General features: G+C 36.5%; 1 protein-coding gene across 4 annotated transcripts in view; it reads left to right on the top strand.

The window, feature by feature from the left end:
• Positions 1 to 14,475, top strand: part of PLXDC2 (plexin domain containing 2) — a 234,880-nt gene extending 220,405 nt beyond the window's left edge. For all 4 annotated transcript variants that reach the window (XM_048950495.1, XM_048950494.1, XM_048950498.1 and 1 more), the window contains one exon: positions 10,035 to 14,475. In XM_048950495.1, coding sequence (XP_048806452.1) covers positions 10,035 to 10,151 — 117 coding nt within the window. In that variant the 3' untranslated portion in view covers positions 10,152 to 14,475. The remainder of the gene's footprint in view (positions 1 to 10,034) is intronic.
• The last annotated feature ends 7,530 nt before the right edge of the window (positions 14,476 to 22,005 follow it).

Raw genomic sequence — 22,005 nt, 5'->3', positions numbered from 1 at the left:
TCATTAGCTTCCATGTGCATTGACATTTGCTTTTGGAACATAGAGATTTTCTATTATTTTCCTTTGGAAAAGGATTAAAATGTATTCATTTCATTGTCAGAAAGTGTTGACTGAACTTGTGTATGTATTTGAAAGTCTGTTAGCAGACTTATATATATATTCTGTACATTCATTTGTAGACATTTTTTAAACACTTTACATCAGAGTATGGGAAGGACTCTTTTCACATGATTTTAACATCTAAGTCTAATATAATCTCCTTTTGCTCTTTTTGTTAGTATAGAAAGAAACAGACTATGATTCATCTGACGTATTTGAGACATTTCCTTAATAATTAGGCAAATTACTATTTTTCTCCCTCAAAGATAGATAGCTACCTTAGGTGCAGACATCTAAATTGCAGATTCTGACACTTTCAACTCAATTCTTCTGTACATGACAATACGAGAAAATAAAATTTTCCATAGCAATTCTTTTCTTAAAAAAAAGTCACTCTGTGAATGCTTATATTTACTTTTTTTTTTTTTTTTTTTTTTTCCAACACTGTTCCTCTACCTTATAAATATGGATTTTCTAAACATGAATGAAGGCAATGGCTGATCATAATACTCACCTACTCACCTGCAGTACGTCCTTACTTTTTAGAGTTTGGACACTTTCTAATGTGAAGTTCCAGAAACACTGAAAATCATAGTGACATATCTAGGAATTGATTGTGAAAAAGACTGGATGAGAAAGATATGGAAAGATAGAGACATTCATTTTTAGTGACAGTAGCATGATTTGACCTCAGATGTGAACATGAACAGGATGATTCATCTTTAAAGCTGTATTATAACACATATGTTGCTGAGATACAGTGATAGTGACAGAAGTCAAAATGAATTATTAATCTGTATTCTAGGCTCAATGTAACCTTTAACCACTGGGGAACAGCATCCATAGAATAAAACCCATTCCACTAAGTTTAGTCTTGAGATGATATTAGTCAATCTCTGAAGTCAAAACTAAAGTGGCTTTTAGCAAGTAAAGTAGCCTTCTTGAAAAAAAAAGAAAAGTATACTTAACTCTTCTATTTTTGAAAAAATGAGAAAAAAAAATAAAGAATGAATACAGGAAGAAGTGAAAACACACAGTTGTCTAAAAGTTATTAGTATTCTGTAGTCCTGCATCAAGTCTTCTAGACAAATGAAGATATGAATCATTTTATCTCATCACTGTTTTGAATAAAGCTTAGTCAAATAAAGAACCTGCACCATTTGTGTTTAATGTTAAAGAAATAATTTATAATTAAATTATTGATAGAGTAATCCCTACCCAATATTAAGTTGACATTAAACATAGTGTCCATTCATTAGTGTAATTACTAACAGAAAAATATTTTTTTTACCAAAGATTCTAGTATGTTGCCAAGATTCTGTAGGTAACATCATCTTCAGTTATATTCTGTTGGGTTTTGGCTTAAGGGCTGTTTGAAGAATATTGAGTTAATTTGGTTTATAGTCATGAGTGATTACTCAATAAGGAAAAGTATAATGAATTAATCCCATATCATATGCTTTTAGTCTGTTTCTCTCTTGTGTTCTCTCCAGTTATCACCCAATATTCAGTAACCATTTTACTCAGGTTTATCTATAGTTCAACCCAAATCCCAGTTATGATGCCCCTCATTTTTGCCCTTTTCTTAACAGAAATTTCCCAGTGCATGGACTGCACTGTTTAACTTTGTACTGATAAGTGCAACCCCTTGTGACACCTCTGAGTAGCATTGAATGAAATCCTGAATGCACTAATTGATTTAATTAAGCGATACACAAAAGTCAAGGAAAAGGTCATTTATTTCAGAAGAAACTATTGTCTTAGAGTAACATTATTCTATGATTATTTTTTTTTACCCCTAAAGTCTGAAGGAAGTGTTTTCTCTAGTGGTTTTATTCGCAGCTGTTGAATTCATTCCTCACTGGTATGAAATAATTATTTGTAAAAAGGGCTAGAAAGGTCTCATGTGCCAATACTATTCAATTTGTCCATAAAGGTATGCCACTTTAAAACAATACAATCTGAAGACCTGAATACTTTTCTAGAAAGAGTAAAAAGTAATAACGTTATTTGATAGAGCAAATTCTTAACTGAAAAAAAAAAAAGAAAAACAATGTTTTTCAACATAGTCATAACCACTAGCTGTGCATTTTCACCAACAATGAACAAGAGCCTGCATAACATGGTCTTAAAAATCTGCATGGCCATCTGGAACATGTCTTCCACATTGCTGTTGCTTCTGCTGAAATGCACCATCCACCATTTCACTGTGCTCACATCCACTGTTTGGTCTGCATAAATGTTTACTAAGTGCTGATGAATGTCAACAGGTGCAATTCGTTCTCCATGGAGGAATTCAATCACACACCTTTGCTTCATCTGCACTTCCATGTCAGGTGCCATTTTGTCAGAACGCCCCTCTGCTGCCATCTGTTACAGGGCAGCAAAACATAATGGAATACTGGTGGGAAGATTCAGCCTCAACTACCATACCACCGTATCCTTCAACATAATAAAATGTGTTACTTTCAGATCAATTATCCTCCTATTCAACATGCTTTTCATTCTTTAAGTTGGAATCTTCTCTGGCAGCATAGAGACAGAAGGAATTACCAAATTTTTAAGCAAGGGAGTTCCAGTCAAAGTTCAAGTGAATGCAGACTATTTCTAAAAGCTGAATGTAAACAGAGGTAAAGTCATTGCCAGCTGTCAGATGGATTTCCTCTAATTTTGTCCAAGTTGCACACCAGGTAGCAGCTTTAGATTCTTTTTTAGTTTTTACTTCTTCCCTTCTTATTCTTCAGTTATCTTTTTCCTTTTAGATTTTTTATTGATTTTGCATTTTTTGCAATTAAAATCCAGAAAATGTTATCAAATCAGAAGGCAAAGCATAAGGCAAACTCTTATACTAAGATTCCTTTTATCTGTCTGCACTCAGTTTTCTGTGGACAAAAGTGTTGCCACTCCTGACATAAGTTTTCATGTGCACAGTTTTTCTATTTTTCTCACCTTTCTTATTTGTATTTTGATCCAAAGTCCTTTTAATGTTTGAAACTTAGCTCTGTTTGAAGGACAGAGGCAACATGATGTGGCCATAGCTGAGAATTCTGTAGAATTTTTCCCAGTATGAGTGCAAGGTGTCAGATGTTGCAAGTATCTTATCCGAACTAGACAGAGATACTGTTGCCAAACGTGCATATGCAAGGCTCAGCAAAAGAATAAAATTCTCAGTGGCAGTTCTCTGCAACTAGTGAGTTTTAAGGAGTCTAAACTAACAATACAAGTTGGGACCATCTTCACCTCAGGCAAAAAGCCTTTCTCTTATATTCAGCATAAAAGGAAATACCATTCCAGATGTGTAGACTCTGAAGCTGTGGGGGTATGAATGAATTTTGACCAAAATCCTATTTTAAATGCAACTAACTGCCTTTGCCTTCATGTTCCCACCCTCCTTGAAGATTTTTCAGAGGTTTTTTGTAATAATTCAGCTGCTTATGTACCCTCACAGGCTCACACATTCATGTGCATACCTATGTCTCTTTTAGTTATTTAACATCACTGTGGATGTTCAGGCTGGATAATTTCACAAATGTGTTTTTTTCAAATGGCCACACAAACAGCTATGGAGCTGGGTGAGGGGTGACCTTGCAGAGAGGAGAGGAAGGAATGAGCAGCTGCAGATTTTCAGCAGCTAACAGTGCATGATCAGTGCCTGAGGGATGCACCTCAACTGTTCCTGATGTAGTTGAATTGTATCTCCAATAGAAAACTAAATGAGCCCGTGACTGTTTTTTTAGCATGAAGACCAACCAACATTCTGAATTCATGTCATTTACCCATCAGCCTCATGTTAATGTGACTAACTATTAGTATATTTTTGAGGATGGTTCCCAAATCCTGAGCTATACCTGAAGTTGTCTGGGAAAGCACTGTTAGGCATTTTTCTAACATTAAAGCTGCATAGAGGATTGTTTTGCAGTGCCTGGAAACATTCACCAGCACTCAGATCTTACACCAGATTTTCTTCAGATTTTGACCTTCTGTTCTTACCTTCCCTGCTTAGAGAAAAAAAAACATAGAGTAATAGAGGAGGAAATAGTCCAAAAAAAAAAAGCCTGAGACTGACCTGGGTGTTTCAGAGCTCAGAGATTTTATGGGCATTTCTGGCTCACTGCTGTTCATCTCTACTCATAGCAGCACTTCACATACAACAGCCATTGTTTAATAGCCAGCCCTGTTCTCCATGCACCATTTACTGGTTTCTACATTAAAGTCACAAATACAATCTATCTCTTCAAATAAATGAAAGGAGGGGAAAAAAAAAGGGGGGGGGGGGGGGAGAAAAAGAAAGAAAGAAAGAGAGAGAGAGAGAGAGAGAAGGAATAGAAGGAATGAAGGAAGGAAAGAAAGAATTTTACAAAGATTCAGCTTCTCAGTTCCCTTAGATAAGTGGTGAACCTCACACAGCTCTACTGATTTCTTTTGGGATATGGCCCATTGTTTTTATTATATGTATGCATTTCACTAGGATTGTACTTTTAGTTTGAATAAGTCTTGACACAGTCATCAATTCAGTTTTGTCCAGAATTTAGAGCTGAATTGAATTTCATGAGAATGATTATTAAAAAAAAGATAGGAAGAATCATTTTTTCTCTTCATTCAAAGTCATGTAGCTTTGTGCCATTTGGGATATTGCCATTGATCTCACTGCCATTGCCTTGTACTGATAGCAAAGTTATTTTTTCCAAAGCTTATCCAGCTCAGCAGGAACCAGCAGGGGAAACCTAAATCAGCGACAGGGAAGAAGTACTAAAATAAATAGCCAACACTGACAATAAAAGTCAAAGGTGGGGAGGAAGAAGGCATTCTGTTTCTTTTCCATCAGCAGCCTGCTACTTAGACGATCCTAAGGCTGCAGAAACATTGTTATACTGAGAAGCATTTTAAATCACAGAGAGATAGTTTAAACAAGCAGTTCTATCAAAAAGAAAAAAAAAAATTAAGTTAGTAAATGATACTACTGAATCTTACCGTCTAAAGCAATCTATTTTGTCAGAACAGTTTCTTCAAAATGTTAAATTAATGTGGTTTCAGGCAATTGATCTTATTTCTAGATATACAGTTTCATATATTTGAAGCACCTTCCATTTCTGACTGCAGTTTGCCAGGTAAAGTAGATGTTTGTAGTAGAGACTAAAGACTGGTGTATAAATAGTAGCTACTTAAACATTATTTCTCATAAATATAAACATACTTTCCTTGTCTTGAGAGTGTAAAAGGCTTGAATAGCCAGGTAGATTAATAGCAGATGAGTACTAATAGAGTTTGATGACATCAGGTTAACACATTAGTAATAGACTTTACTATATTTTTCTCCTTTTTCTTAATTCATAGTCTTTGCACTTTGTCCAGAGTTCAAACAATTAATCCAGTATTTAGATAGCTCTGTATTTACACACTTCCAGACTTAAGGATGTGTTTATGACAGTCTTTTAAATAGACTTTGATACATTTATACATTTGAATTAAGTAAAGAATTGGACATCAATGTATAAGTAAGATGAAACCTTCAGAAGAAGCAGTGAAATAGTCCTGAAAATATAAAAGGTTTGAAATACAGGAAAATAATAGCGAAGACAAAGTTGGATCAAAGCATTCAGCCTAAAAACTACTCAAGAGGTGATTGCCCTAAGTTATGCCAGAGGAGGTTCAGGTTGGATATTAAAAAAAATTCCTTCTTGGAAAAGAATGATAATGCATTGGCACAGGCAGCCCAGGAAAGTGGTGGAGTCACTGTCCCTGGATGTGTTCAAGAAACACGTCCATGTGGCAGCGAGGAACATGGTTAGCGGGCATGGAGGAACTAGATAATCTTAGTGTCTTTTCCAGCCTAACTGATTTTATACTGCTATGATTCTACTCAATAACTTCAGCTTTTGTATTGGTAAGTGGAAAATTAAGTTTGCTTCTCACACTGTCAAGTATTTGTACTTGCATAAGCTACATTTGGAGAAAATATGTCTGTATTTTGATGAAACTGACAGTTCAAGTTTACTGATGAATGAGAACGAAGAGTTGATCCACGTGCTAACACCCTGTATCTTTCTTTTCTGGTTACTTTACACATAACAGAACTTTTAATGATCTTACAGAAGATTTGCAGCATGTGTGTGTGTGTGTGACAAGGGTGGGGAGATGACAAAAGGGCAGATTTTAACAACGTTTTCTCTTTATCATTCTCCTGACATTTCAGATCTGTATAAAATTGTGCTTGTTCCTTTTTATTTATGGAATGAAAATTAGGATGAGGGTGGAATGAAAAAAATATGGGATAAGATGTAAGAATTTCAAAGATGTAATACATATTAAGTTCTTTCTGTCTTTTGCTGACAGAAAATTCTCTTTTATGCAGCTGTATTAAATGAAGGGTAACAGTTCATAATTACTGCAGCTAACAAAACATATTATTGCAATTGCTTTTAAAGAATTACCATCTCCAGTGAAAAGTGTTGCTTAACTATAAGAAATGTTAGAGATAGTATATAATGTTAGCACCAAAACCTCTCAGTTCCTTAGGAAGAAGAGGGTCATCAATTTTCAAATATAGTAATCCGATAAAGCTGTATTGGACAATATCTGTCCTGTATTGATCTTGTATGTTGTTTACTCTCTATTTGCCTATGGTAGGTACAAAGTAGACTTCCTCTCTTGCTTATGTGTACTCAGTTAATTGTATTATTTTCTAATATAGATTTTTAAATCTTATTGTAAAATTTTTCATTGTTTTTTTTAATCACCTATTAATGAAATTGTGCTGTTTAATGGACAATAGCAGATCTATAGGGCTCAATCTTCCCTCATGTTAAAGGATATCAAAAGAAGAATCTGATCAACCATGAGAATGAACTTGGAGATCTTTCAATGAAAAAACAGTGTGAAGATACTCCTGCTTCAACCTTTTAGTATTTTGAGGTGTAATCACTTTAGTTTTTCTCTCAGAAGTGAGACTGTCCATTCTACCCCTACACCAATATTTACATGAAGGTGCTTTTTCTAGCTTTAATAATTGCCATAGGAAGTCATATTGACTTTGCAGCCACCAACAGTAGTGTGGATAGGTGTAATGTAAGAAATGTGAAAGGTAAATTTCAATTTCAGTGTGAAAGGTAATTTCAATTGACTACTATTTTTTTCATTTTCTCTTATCATTTTCAGTAGAATCTAAGGGTTTTATTTAATGTATATAATAAATTAGTCTTACGCAAACTGAGGCACACGTCTCAGTCACAACTGCTTTCCTCTAGCTCACTTGCTTAAAAAAGTGAACTCGTGGAAGCTATGAGAAAAATCCTATTTCCGTTTTCCTGCTTCATTGCACACTGAAAGGAAGCAGGAATTACAGCTCTTCAGCAGCAGCTTGGAGGATTTCCTCTGAGTTCTAATTTTCTAATTCCAGAGAATGAAGCGTATTTTTTCCTGTTAAATTGGATGAAAAAAATAAGGAATTAGTTTAAGTACACAGCTTTTGTTCTTCCTGTTTTCTTTCATTTATTGTTTCATTAGGGTTTTTTTTAGGTCATGGAGTTTTTTTATTTGTTTTGGTTTTTTAGTCCACTTATTACTTTGCTTTGCAGAGAAAATCAAGAATGCATTAAGCTCTTCCTGAGCTACTTCAGTAACTCAAGGACCTATTTATCCCTTGGCATCAAATTGCTTTTGGTTTTATCAATTAAAATTGTAATGTCACTAAAGATTTTTGTGAGGTCAATAGACAAGTCAATGAATTGTTAACTTGTCATTGCTTTAAGATCAGTAACCACTTAAAACACTGACATCCACAGGAGTTGAAATTAAACAGACTTTCAGTAGGAATGGAAAATCTCACCATGATAAGAGTGAGCATGAAGAGAAACCACATAAAACTGCAACAAATGTTTGGAGATGACTTTCAAATATGTTGATTTCTTTATTAGCTGCTATTTATGTTGTATCCCATTGTATCAATAGAACTGATACACATCCATCTACTAACCACATTTCATCATGTAGAAAGGCAAATGGGAAAAAAAAGATTAGTAGAAAATGGTAAAATCGGATTGTAAGAGCATAGCAAGAAAGTAGAAATTAATCAGGAATTCATTTTAAAATCAGCATCTTAAGAGATTAAGACTCAGCTCATTTTTATATGCTGCCATTTGAGACTGTTTCTAATTATTCTTCCCTACTAGTTTTCCATTGATTTTCATTTTCTTCTTTAGAGTACTCTCCGGTCAAATTCTCATTTATACTGGTGTAAATCTGGAATAAGTCAGATGCATTTAGTTGAATTACTCTTGATTTACTTCTGTGAGTCTGAAAACAGAATCTGACCCCTTTATTTAGCAATAGCCAAACAATCCTCCTTAATTTTGAAGCCAGTTTGAATCAAGCTTAGGTAGAAAAAAAAGTCTCCAAACTTTGAATAGACTAAGTTTGCTTGTTAGGAAAAGACATCCATTAAAGAAAACAAGATTCTACCTTCCTACTTTTTAGAAAGGTGTTGCATTGAAAGGCCTGCAGTTTTAAATTACCTGCCAAACAGAATTTAGCTCTGGATGACTCAACGTCAACCAGATTGTGGAACAGGAGAAAAATAAACCAGTTGCTTTCATACTATATCTTCTTAACAGTGATCACCAAGAAAAACTCTGTGCTCCAAGATTTCTGTAAGGACTGCTGCCCAACAGCACTGTGAGTTCTGGCATACTGTCATAGCTGTGCCTGCTTTGTGGCCCCCAGTACAGACATTCAGCAGCATGATATATCCTTACTGTTTAGAAGTCAATCAAAATGCAGTATTAAAGGGACAGTAAATCAGATCAAATATTATTTTTTAGAATTAGAAAGTGAAGAATATTTTTATTTTGAGGTGGCAATGAAAATATAGGATGTAATTTACCATCCTTGTTTCTCCTCTTATTCTCCTGCAATGTTTCTACGTACCTTACTACACCTTCCAGCCTTCCCTCCAAGCAGAAGTCAGAATAGAGAAAAATGTGTTAGCATAGTTAGTAGTGGGAAATTTTCAATGAGGAATAACCGTTTTAGGTGAGTGTTTTGTGTTAGCTAACATTATGAAAGAGTTGTGGCCTACTGTCCTGAAAACTGTTCTCTCTGGCAGAATTTCAACATGGTCATCTCAAATCTGCATCTTCCCAGATGTTAGTCGCTTTGAAAAATCCAAGTTGTGTAAAGCACTTTCCCTTCCTATAGCCGTCACAATCTGGAACTGTTTTATCTGCTCTAGAAATGTATTTTCTCAGTCCCTTAGCTATTTTTAAAGCCATCACCACAGACACTAATGAAAATTGGTTTTGAACTCTTAAGACCCTTGCATTCAAAGGTTGAAAGAATTTAAATGAAAAGGCTGATTCCATTTGAACCATCAAAGTAAACTACTCAATTAGAATCACAAAATGACAGAATGATAGAGTTTGGAAGGGATCTCTGGAGGCCATCTGGTGCCACCTGTCCCTGTTCAAGGACATCCACCCAGAGCAGCCTACCCAGGACTATCTGGACAGCTTCTGAATATCTCCAAAAGGGAGACTCCTCAACTTCTCTGGGCAGCCTGTGTCCGTGCTCTGTCACCCACACAGGAAATATGTTCTTTCTGGTGGTTAGATGGAACCTGTTGTGTTTGAGCTCATAGCCTACTGTACTCATGAATCATATCATTTGGAATAAAAATTCACTATTTAGTCAGTCTTGAATTAAAGAATATGATATAAATAATTAAAAATAGTATGGTTTTGGTGGACTCAGAAACACAGTCTCCCATGGAGCATACCTCCCATGGCGCAAATCTCAGTGCTCTATTAGGCAGGAAGAGCAATGGGCATGTTTCTCCTATCATCTAATGGTGACTGTACAGCTCATCATTAAAGTTTTTAAACTTTAACTTATTGTTGTACCCTTTATATTCTGAAAACTTTTTTTTCTTGTTGCTGTTAAAGCGGCGTCCGAGCAGATGGCCAGCAATGAAATTCAGAAGAGGATCTGGACATCCTGCATATGCTGAAGTGGAACCAGTCGGAGAAAAAGAAGGCTTCATCGTATCAGAGCAGTGCTAAAATTTTTAAGACAGAACACCAGTACTGGCCTACAGGTGTAAGACATTTACTTTGCATCTCTATAAAGAAAAGGAGCCCTAAGCTGCTGATAGTAAGAAGATTTTGGATAAGCTTTGTTCAGGAAGAAAAACTATCTAAGATACCAGATTACCATTGCACAGTAGCCTTTGTTAGTGGACTGAGACACAGTGGTTCATGCAGAACACTTGTCAGTGGACACTTATGGTATCAGAACTATGGCACAAGTGCCACATTATTGGCTTTAGTATGGTGGTGCACAGTAATCAAAAATATAATAAAGCTTTGGTGCACAAAGGGATTACCCTGTCGTTCAAGTGTTCTTCTCTGGTATGTCAAAGACTGAGTGACAAATCTGTACACTTTCAGTGCAAAGAACACTGATCAGTGTTTACAGGTGATTGAGAAAATTATGTCAGTGCAAGTGAAAAAGAAAAATAAAAGGATTTTCCAATATTTCTACAAACAGATGTGGAAGTACACTCACTTTTCAATGCTAAAATAGCCTACCCACCTGAGTAAGTAAACCACAATATATATGCTTTCCAGGAGTAGTACAATGTTTCTTGTACGTTGCTGATCAATATCCTTTCAAACAATTCATGATATACAAACTGATAAGAAATGAAGGCAACGGAGAATTTTACAGTGGTGAAATTGTTATTTCATGGGAGTTCACAATGAAATTGGGCTGATTTTCAGTTTCAATGTTCATTAAAAATTAATTACCAGGTTCTTTTCAAGAGAAATCTTTCATTTCTGAGTGGTAGACTAAAGTCAAGGCAATAGATCTTTTTTATCTGACAGAAACGTTATAGAACATTTCTTAGACAACATAATAAAATAATAAAAAAAAAAAATCTGAGGATATTAAACAAATGGGTTTCTATTCTTTGCCATTTCAAAATCTTTCCTAAGAAGCACCACAGACTTCAGTGCATCCTTCCCAGAGATTCAGATAAAAGTGTTATTAAACCCTGCTGATTCATAAAATGATTTTGTTTAATGCACATAGTAGTTGCATAAATATATATATAAATATATTTTTTTTTAATAGCTAACACAAGGCAGGCTCTTGTGACTGTTAAGACTGCATTTTTGTCATTCAGACAAAGGAAACAGATTGCATTACTGCATATTTCCACTGAGTTGTAACATAATCCTTAATGTTAGAATATTTTTATGTTGTGTGGGGAAAGTGGTTCATGTAGTCACAATACCATAACCTTTCAGCCTATTGAAACCACTCTTTCTTTAATGTCGACCCTTTCCTTCCATGTATAGGGAAAGACAACACAATAAATTCCCAACATCAAAACCAGCTACTCCTTTCATGAAAGGGATTAGTATATAACGAGACCCAGATCTTCCTTGCAGTATAGGAATCTAAATGCTTTGATAATCTGGGCCTGAGGTATTAAAATATTAAATTCAGGTATTATACATACATTTCATTGTAGTCACTGACTATCAAATTTTTAAATAGTGCATAAACAGAGATACTTGATGCATTCTAAAGCAACATATACAAGATTAGCAGTTTTGAATCTCAAGTAGCTAAAAAAAGTGGTTGATACTACCTTATTAGTACATTTACATTTTCTGTTGATGCTTGTATGGTATAAATTTGATTACTTGATGCTATTCGGTAAATAATACTATTTTTTTCTGTATTCTTATATTTTGCATAACACATTTTTTTCATCTGTTTTACATCATCTAGCATGAGACTGAAACTGTTCAAAACCTAACTGGTATTAATCTGAAGGTACTAACAAACATTCTCTTGAAGCTTGGTGAAAAATCCACAGCAAGTATTCTTTTCCATTTGTGTGGGCTTCTGGTAGGCCAGATTAAATTGTAGGCTGATAATTCTGATAGCAATAACCAAATGTATGCACATACACATTTATTTGGTGGCACTCATTAAAGATATCACTGCACATCATTTAGACACTTAGTTAATGTGCAATATTTGCCATCAGTTTATTTTAGGGATCTTGAAATTCATCAGCTACGATTGATTGGCCAAATAAAGCAATTGTAGAGCTTCCTTTTGAAGCATATTGGCATCCTGTTTGAAATCATTCTTATTTCAGAGCACATCCTGGGAAATTATACTGAAAAGTTTTACAGAAATCTACAAAGTAATGCAATAAGTTCAGGAGATATTTCATACAAGTAAAGAACGTTTATTTTATTATGAGTTTACAGGCTTGCACTTTGATTCACTCTTAGTTTTCTTGTTTTATCCATGTATGTAGTTCATGTCATGCAATAGAGCTTAACGAATATTTCTAACATTGTTTAACAAGCACGACAAATTTCAGTATTTGATTACTTTTGTTCTAAGGCTCTCTTGCACAGGTAAAGGAGGTTTATTAATATTTGCAAACTAACTTAAATTTCATAGTCCTTATTAAAATAACAGCAATTATTTTTCATTCTTTGTTTACCTCCAATAATTTGGTGGCACATTTCACAGATATGTGGGGAGATCCAGTGTACTTCTTTTGATTTTTGCCATGATGTTATATGCTATGGATTATAACATAATGAGTTGTTGGGTTTATTTAATAAGATTGATGGGCCATGTGCTTATATCTGATAAGAACTGATATCTGAAGAGGAAAACTCCTGCATACTAATGGAATGTATAGTGTCTCATCAGTGTCTGCTTTGATATATTCTGTGGTATGTTCTATTTATCCCGGTAGGCAAAAGTTGATTAAGTAACCTGTTGCTGTTTTGTAATTCCATCTGGTTTTCTAATTTTTTAATAATTAAAAATTGCCACATTAAAAATATAAATATAAATCTTTAGAAAGTGTGGTGAAACATTGATATTATCTGAGACTCTTACCTTTATCACTTTATAAAGCACCAGCATGACTGATCCAAACAGAAAAAGGGTCGTATAAACTCCTCCCAGAGACTCAGTTGAAATGTTGTTGAACAACTCAGAAAGAAATTTCTATCCAGGTCTCTGAAACAGTGGCTTCACCCACATTCCCACTGGTTCCTAATTTGAAAGTACTTCAGAATATTTCATTTGTTTAAATGTTTCCTTACAGAGTCTTTTATTCTAACAGTTATTTTAATTTATAAACACTGCCTGTAAATTTGTGTACGTCATGTGAATCTTGGTGGCGTGACTGCAACATCTCCAGAAAATGGTTTCTTACTGTTTTCCATTTTCATTTTAAAAGTTCCTGTGCACCTAATATTCTCAGTGTGTACTGTTCATACTGTTTCACAGAAAAATGAAAATCTGAAATACAAGGATTTGAAGTACGTTACTGAGTAACTCTTTAAGATGATTCAATTCATTTAGATAAATGCATCACACTTTATTATTTTTTAAGTATTGTATTCAGACACTAAGAAGTGTTGGATCTGTGCAAGATCTGTAATCATACTCACATGTTCGCACGTGGCAAAGTCTTCTTTAATTGCCTGCCACGTTTCTCAGTGCACACTGTGACAAACTGAACTTAGAGAATGGAGGCTTTTTTTTTTGAATGCTGCTATTCCATTTATCTTCTCTTTCCTCAAATTTTGTTGCATTCTTTGTTACATACTGTCCAAAACCTATTATTTTTTTCATGGACTTTTCTGCATTACCCGTTATATTTACTGCTGGGATATATACAACTTTATTCATTTATATTCTGAGCATCTCTGTTAAGGCTTTTCAGAGGAGGAAAAAAAATAAAAGGGGAAAATGGAGGAGGAGAAGGAAGGGAGGGGTGTCAGCATTTGTTACTCAGAATAAGCTTAAGTCTCTAAGTAAGCACTACCTGAGTTTTATTCTGTGTATGGATTCTGGTTAATGCAAATATGTGAAAGTGCATTTTTCTGTTATTGACTGCATCCTTTGCAAACTTTTTGTCCAGACATTTTAGTCAAACAAACTATTGTTACTGAAACTACTACACAGTGGAAAACTTGTCCCAGTTAATTTTTTTTTAAACAGCAGAAGGTCTCTAAAAGCAGTTCTCAGGACATGGTTCTTAATTACACCCCTTTAACTAAGCCGATATTTTTGCCCAGTTAATTGACATAGACTTCTTCTCTGTTGCTTCTCTTGGAAGATAATATATAGGGATATTAATTAAGCTCTTCCCGTGAAGTCTGCTTTACTTCCTTTGGAGTATCTCTTTTTATTTGAAGACAAACAAGCTGTTCTCTTACTTGCTAACATTTCTTCAAAAGACATTTAATTTATTGACTGCTTGGGTGGCACAATGTTTCTTCAGACACCTAGAAAGATGTTTGCAATAAATATCACTCAAGTCTGTCTGGCTTTATTTGGATTGCTGTTTTTATCATGAGATCATTTTCTTCAGACTTTATAAGCATCAACAAATTTTGTTTTGGGAGGTAGCCAATGATACTGTAATCTGTTTGTCGTGTTTGATTGCACACCAGCAATGGAGTCTCTAAGTTTTCCACTTAAAGTTTAAGCTTGATGATGAGGATCTCAGAATCACACTTCCACCCTGTTTTTAGTGACAAAATGCAACTTTCCAAAGGAAGAAAGCAGTGTGTATTTTGTAGATATATGGGTATTTTCACAATGGCCTGTCTCCAGAAGAAATCCTGTTCCTAGAGATAAGTCTGGCAACCTCGATTACAAAGAGAGTGTGACTGGAAATAAGTTACTCCCTGAGACATAAACCTTGCTGGTATCTGGCATTTGGGGTGCAATGACCTCCAGTGCTCACCACCCTCTGGGCTGGGGCCTCTCCCCACTTGCCCACACAGGCTGCGGGCCAAGTGGAAGTCTGAGCAGGAGGCACGTGGAGGGCTACAGATCCTAATCCCACAGTGAGAGTAATGGTGCCTTATCTTAGAGTTCTTCACTGTGGAAAATGTGAGAGACCTCCTGCTATCCCCTGCCTTGACAGCTCTAAGGATGAACAAAGTGACTCAGCCTCCTCAGCAGCTGACGAGAAAGGAATCACGAAGCATGGACATGATCTTGTTTGTGTAGAAAATGGTGCTCTGCAGCCATGCGACATTTCGCACTCACCCATCTCTTAAACCTGTTGCCAATGGCTTGTTTTAGATTTCAAGTGCTTTGGACAAAAGTGGTGAAAAATGCAGGTATGATGAAAAGAAATCTTTTCAAAAGTTCTCTTGAAGATGATACAATAAAGTCATATTGTGCTAATTCACTCTATATCTCCAGCAACACCAGCATGCATTCTGTTGTGAGGGCCAGATAGAGCTCCCGTACCAATCCTTTCCCACCAGAGGTAAATGTGAGCATAACAGAGGGGATTGAGTGCACCCTCAGTGAGTTTGCAGATGACACCAAGTTGGGAGGTGGTGTTGATCCACCTGAGGGTAGGGAGGCCCTTCAGAAGGATTTAGATAGGCTGGATTGCTGGGCTGAGGAAATGGGATGAGGTTCAACAAGGCCAAGTTCCTGGTCCTGCTCTTTGGCCACAACGATCCCATGCAGCACTATAGGCTTGGGGATGAGTGGCTGGATGATTGTGAAGAGAAAAGGGACTTGGGTGTGTTGGTTGATGCTCGGCTGAACATGAGCCGACAGTGTGCCCAGGTGGCCAAGAGAACCAATGGCATCCTGGCCTGCATTAGAAATAGTGTGGCCAGCAGGAGCAGGGAGGTGATCATCCCCCCCTACTCAGCACTGGTGAGATTGCACCTCGAGTGTTGTGTTCAGTTTTGGGCCACTCACTACAGGAAAGACGTTGAGGCCCTGGAACATGTCCAGACAAGGGCAACGAAACTGGTGAGGGGTCTGGAGCACAAACCTTATGTGGAGTGTCTGAGGGAGCTGGGATTGTTTAGTCTGGAGAAGAGGAGGCTCAGGGGAGACCTCAGTGCACTCTACAACTTCCTGAAGGGAGGTTGTGGTGAAGAGAGGTTTGGCCTCTTCTCCCAGGTAACAAACAGGACCTGGTGAAATGGCCACAAGTTGTACAAGAGGAGGTTTAGGTTAGACATGAGGAAAAACTTTTTCTCTCAGAGAGTGGTCAGGCACTGGAATGGCCTGCCAAGGGAGGTTGTGGAGTTGCCGTCCCTGGCAGTGTTCAAGAGGCGTCTGGATGAGGAGCTTGTGGTAGCAATGATGATGAGAAGATGGTTGGACTAGATGGTCTTGTAGGTCATAGAACGGCCTGGGTTGAAAAGGACCACAATGATTATCTAGTTTCTATCCCCCAGCTATGTGCAGGGTCGCCAACCATCAGACCAGGCTGCCCAGAGCTACATCCAACCTGGCCTTGAATGCCTACAGAGATGGGGCATCCTGTTCCAGTGCGTCACCACCTTCTGCATGAAAAACTTTCTCCTAAAACAAGCACAAATGCATCCTCACTAGCACAGAGGTGAGCTGAAGTTAATAAAAATAAATATATGTGTGTCTGAGATCAAGCTAGTATTCCTCAAGGTTTGGCATGAACTCAGGCACCTCTACACACCATGACCTCCTCTGCTCACAGTTTAAAGCAGACAAGGGAAGAAAACATCATTTTCTGAAAACAGGAAGGTCCACCTTAAAGTCTCATGGAAATGTGATTGAAGGCTACCAATGTTACAGAACATTAAATGTATATATTAAAATATAATCACAAGTGTCCATTTGAAGTGATTTTGTTTAATGTTTGTTTTGTTTTAAAAACTTATAAACTGAGCTGAGGTGCAAGTAAAAGTTGAGAGAGAACAGAATCATAACCTACAATTATGAATTCTTGGAATATTTAAAAATAAAAAAAAAAGCTATTAATTTTGAAATACTAAAAATGAAAGCTAATGAGAATACCAAGGTGACAATCCCACTCACCTAGCTTGCATAAAAACATCTCCACTTACATTAAAAAATTATGAAAGTATTTTGCAATTGACTTTGGTCATTTCTAACCTTGTGATTCTATAATTCTATGATTCTATGAGTGGAAGATGGCAGTGCTGAGGCCTGACTTGGCATGCAGGTTGCTGCCTTGAGGAAACTGGGAAAGAGAAGGAACCCAGTGGGAGCTGATAGAAACCACAGTTTGGAGAGAAAAATGATTGTCCTTAAGGAAAAAGTGAAGTCATAGATATTTAAATTATACGCAAATTCATAACTATTAAATTTGAGTGGAGACAAGCAAGTACATCTGCTGTAGGCATTACCATTCCCTCTCACTGATTACCTAAGATACAACCAAGGCAACTGTTCTCTGCTGATCAATGAGCTGGGATTTTGTACGTGTCCCTCTTGCCCATCCAGCTGTGCTCTGCTGTAGTGACTAGTTCAGTGCTCTGGGTTACACTACTGTGTCTAGCTATCAACCATTTTAAAAAACTCCTAACAATTAACATTTTAGTAAAGGATGTAAATTTTCCCTACTGGAGTGACTTTGGTATGTAAAGTGCTTGATACATATCAAGACCAGCATTGGCTGAGTTATCCTACATAGCTGTAACCTTGAGTTAGAACAAGCAGCACACAGTATACCTTTAAAACTCGTCAAGAACAAAGATCACAACAGAGAGCTCACAGCAGCGTACACCTCCACTCAGTGCTAGCAGTGGTGTCTGATCCTTCCTAGAGACTAAGCCTAGCAGTTAGAGCATTCAACTGTGAGGTGATAGATGAAACTCTGAGCCTGAGGAACATGAGGCGTTTCATTTCCCTGGAGAGCATCCTATCTTAGCTACAACCCCTTCCCACAGAAGCTGCCCCCCTGCCCAGGTACAGCACAAAGATATTTTGGCCCAAAAAGAGAGAGTGAGTCTGGGAGTAGATTAGTCAACACCCCACTGTTAAAGCTGTGTGCTGAGGGTCAAGGAGCGTACTAGGTCCTGTATGCTGCTCTAGAGGCTTTACTAGAATTGTAGGAAGCAGTTTCAGGTTGTGGCTCTGGCTCAAACATGCACTTAAATTAGAAACACAGGATTAACAAAATTTGCAAGATGTGGATTTCCAGAGAGATATTGTTATTCTGCTATCTACACCTTAGGCATAGTAACCCTTGCCTTGTATGTCATGTCATTTTTCATTAACCCCACCCTCAAGAATCTTTGTCTGTTATTTGCAAGGGAATTTCATTCCTATCTAGAAGTCTTTGCACTCTAACTTGCTTGGTGTGAGGACACATAAAGCACTACTGCAGGATGCTGAGATATTGGTGATGAGCATTAATAGGAGCAAAAAATACACATGCAAAGCAAAGTAAAGCAAAGCCAAACTCCACTCTTTGCTGCAAAAGACAAAATCCTGAGCAAGGCACCAATGAAATTACAAGCTATGAAGTGCTGCTGTGCATTGGATAGTCTAGCCCCTGAATATTTGAATTATTTAGCACAGCCATCTTGTTTGTACTTCAGGAACTAGATGATGTATGGAGCTTTGCTTTTCTGGTCAGTATATTCTTTTCAGCCACTGCCTGTTGCAAATAGGAAATTCATCTGTTTTTCTCCTAGGATAATTTATAGACAAAACTGGGTTTTGCAGACATGCTTGTTTTATCAGCTGTTCCTGTACTGAAGTAGTAACCATACTTTGCCCTGCATTTTTGTTCCTTCTTTCTTCCTGCAATGGATATTAATAGTACAGCATCTAGAAAGATCAACAGAAGCACTACAAATTAATGTCAGTTCCTACAAGCAGTAATGGAAAAAGAATGAACAAAACAACACTAAAACAATACTCACCACATCTACCAACGTTCAGCAATTTTCATGAAAATTGCTGTAGAATGATGCTGTGTTAAATAGGCAGCAGTACTTTTGCTCTAAATCAATATGCATTTCATTTTCTGTGAAATTATGAACAGCAGCCTCAAATATTAATAAAAACCAAACTTCTTCATTAAGAATAATAACAAAATTGCCTGCACTACTGTTTTTTAATAATTTGCTAATTACATGTGCAGTGCCAGCAACTGTTGTGCTGTGTATTGTCAATGAGAGCATTTCATATGTCTTAAAATTAATCTTCAATATTTCATTAATTTAATATTTGGCTGAAAGCACTGCAAATATTTTAGACACTCAAAGGGAAAAAAGCACACAATTTGCAGCTACTTGAAAATAACAATAAAAAATTATAGGTAAAGCTCCAAAATACAAATCCAAAAGTCCTTTTACATATTCAACTTAAAAACAATAATCTCCAAAAGTATGAAGGAAAAAAAAAAGTATGAAGGATGTTTAAAAATATTGCAAATCCTGTTTCTTCATGACCCATCCTATCCCTTTGACTTCAGTGTTCAAATGAAGAGCATCCTAGAGAGCTATCCCCAGTGGTGGATATATTTTTGGCAATGTTTAGTTCTCTTCTGCCAATACTGAGTTAGAATTAAAATCTATTAAGACTTATCTGTTACTGAATACAAAAGTAGAGAGTTTCAGCTGACTGACACCTCCAAGAATGGCAAAGAGGTTCATGCATTGCTTACCCTTAAGCAGAGAAATAGAATGGCATACACAGTCACCTTATTGAAATTTATGAATTAGCCAAACTGATTTGGACAATGCTTTCTTCCTTTAGAAAAAGCAAATCAGCTACTGGAAAAAGGATGGGTCCCCTCTGCCTCTCCAGAGCAACCAGAATTACTGCAGAACATCCTCCACTTCCCAAAAACAAACAAACAAACAAACAAACAAAATCTCAGCTAATTCTTTACAGCATTTGAAATGAATTATTTATGAACAAATTTAGCTGAAAGACTGGGGGGTGGTGTGCTGGTGGATTTGAAATGGAAATTATTGGACAACTTTAGCACAGCATTCTTGAAAATAAAGGGTAGATTAAGCATCTGTGTCAGAGAGGCATTACAGCCAAAATGGAACTAATTCCATGAAATACTGCTCATAAATGTAAGTGCTGCTTTAGCTCTTGCTTGCTTTTTTTTCCCCAAGGGGTTATGTAACACAATTTATAACTTTACTCAGGATGATAATTTCTGTCATGCTCATATATATGACTTTGGCAGAGACAAACACAATTCCTTACAGAAAAACTTTGCTGGCAACCAGTATAAACCCTTGCATTGAAATGCATTAAAATACATTAAAAGGAGAAATAGAAATCCAACTCACACAGGGAATTTTCTGATCTGATGCCTGCCCACACAGACATCAAAAGAGAGAGCAGGTTGCTGTGGAAATGAGCACATCCTCACAACAACAGACAGTTGGAGAAATGGCCACTGTAGACCAGCTCGGAAAGCAGCTGGCAGCTGGTTGTCAGTGCATGCAAAAGCAACAGGCTGTGCTTCACAAAGTGACGACGTGCATCAGCAACTGGTTTTCATCAGTGGTGCACACCCATGGAGCCATCAGCCACCTCTGCACTCATGACAACAGAGGAAGAAATCCTAAAGGAGTAATATGTGCTCTTCCCTCAGACCATTCTTTTTATTGGTGGTTCTGGTGGTTTTATTGGAGGAAATGAAGCACTCCTCACTTTATCGTTGGACTCAAAAATCCAGTCATAAATGGCAATGCAAACTCCAGCCTCTGCTATTAACAGTCAGAAATTACCTTGACAAGACGTAGATCACTGAAGTGTGTTTCCAGCATCCACCTTATTATCTCAGCAGTGGGAAAAGAGAACAGCAGGAAAGAACGCAGCTATGCATAAGGAAAATACAGCAAAACAAGTCCTTTTCCCATAGAAAGATGTGGAGGTCAATTTACTGCCTACTTACATTTTCTTACTTTCTGACTGTTATATTCAGTGCTAAATGGGACAGAAATTTTCAATGATCTGATAAAAATTCCCTAAGCAAAATACAATTACCCTTACCCCTCTCAGTAGAGTTCAGCGGATCAGTGGATAAATGACACAAATGAAGCCAAAGATACAAGCTGTTTCTGTACAAGTACTTCAAAACATGCAAAAAAATTTAAAATGTACACATTAAAAATGTCTCCGTTTATTTATTTTTTAAATTTGTATTCTTAAATCTGAATTGTAATGGGAAACCCACCAATCCTCCTAAGGAGAGCTCAGATCTGTGTGATAAATACATGTTACACAAATGGTCTGCTAGGAAGTATATTAACTTTATGAAAGCTTAGCCCAGTAATATTACAGATGTCATGCCTCCACCACCAAATTGAAACATTGGCAAAGGATGTTCCTATCTGCTCATTTTTTACCATGGTGCAACTGTAACAAAGTTGTTTAAGGGTATAAAATTTAACTGTAAAGCCTGAACTTTCCATTTCTCAAGTTCATCTTCCCTTGTCTGCTTTTATGTATAGAATACTGCAAACTGCAAAGTACAGCCCAATTTATGCAGTACTGTCGAGTCAAAAAGGGAGTGCCAGCAATTAAAAGCACACAAGAGGAGAAAACAGTGTCTAATTCATTATCAAACTCAAAAATCTAAATGTTTGACCAGCAGTAGCAAAGCTCCATCTCCAGATTTATGGGTATGCCAGAAAGTAATGAGATCTCTGTGCAGAACAAGCCAGGGAGGAATCCAGAAGTGCTAGATGTGAATAGAGTCAGGTTTTCAAGAATCATTGGCGACGTATTTTACTGTTTATAACATATGTAACTCTTTCCAGACTTCGCAATCCAATGTTAGTCTTTTGTCTTGATAGAAAAAAAAAGAGAGCTAGTATTTCCTTTTAAGAATTTCCTAGTATTGATCATACATTGACCAAGAAATGTCCCTCTATTTCCACAGTGAAATCCCTCTAATTATCTATAAATTGTTATTTATTTTTATTTCTTTTATTTTTATATTTTTTTATCTATTTATATATAAACATCTACAAATTTTATATAAATTTAAGTAATTTATAATTACTTGAGGTTCATGTTGCCAGTTTAATTTCATTGAAAGTGCTGATTGGATAA

Source organism: Lagopus muta, chromosome 7 (genome assembly GCF_023343835.1).
Source record: "Lagopus muta isolate bLagMut1 chromosome 7, bLagMut1 primary, whole genome shotgun sequence".
Taxonomy (NCBI): Eukaryota; Metazoa; Chordata; class Aves; order Galliformes; family Phasianidae; genus Lagopus; species Lagopus muta.
This window is presented reverse-complemented; position numbering and strand designations above follow the sequence as displayed.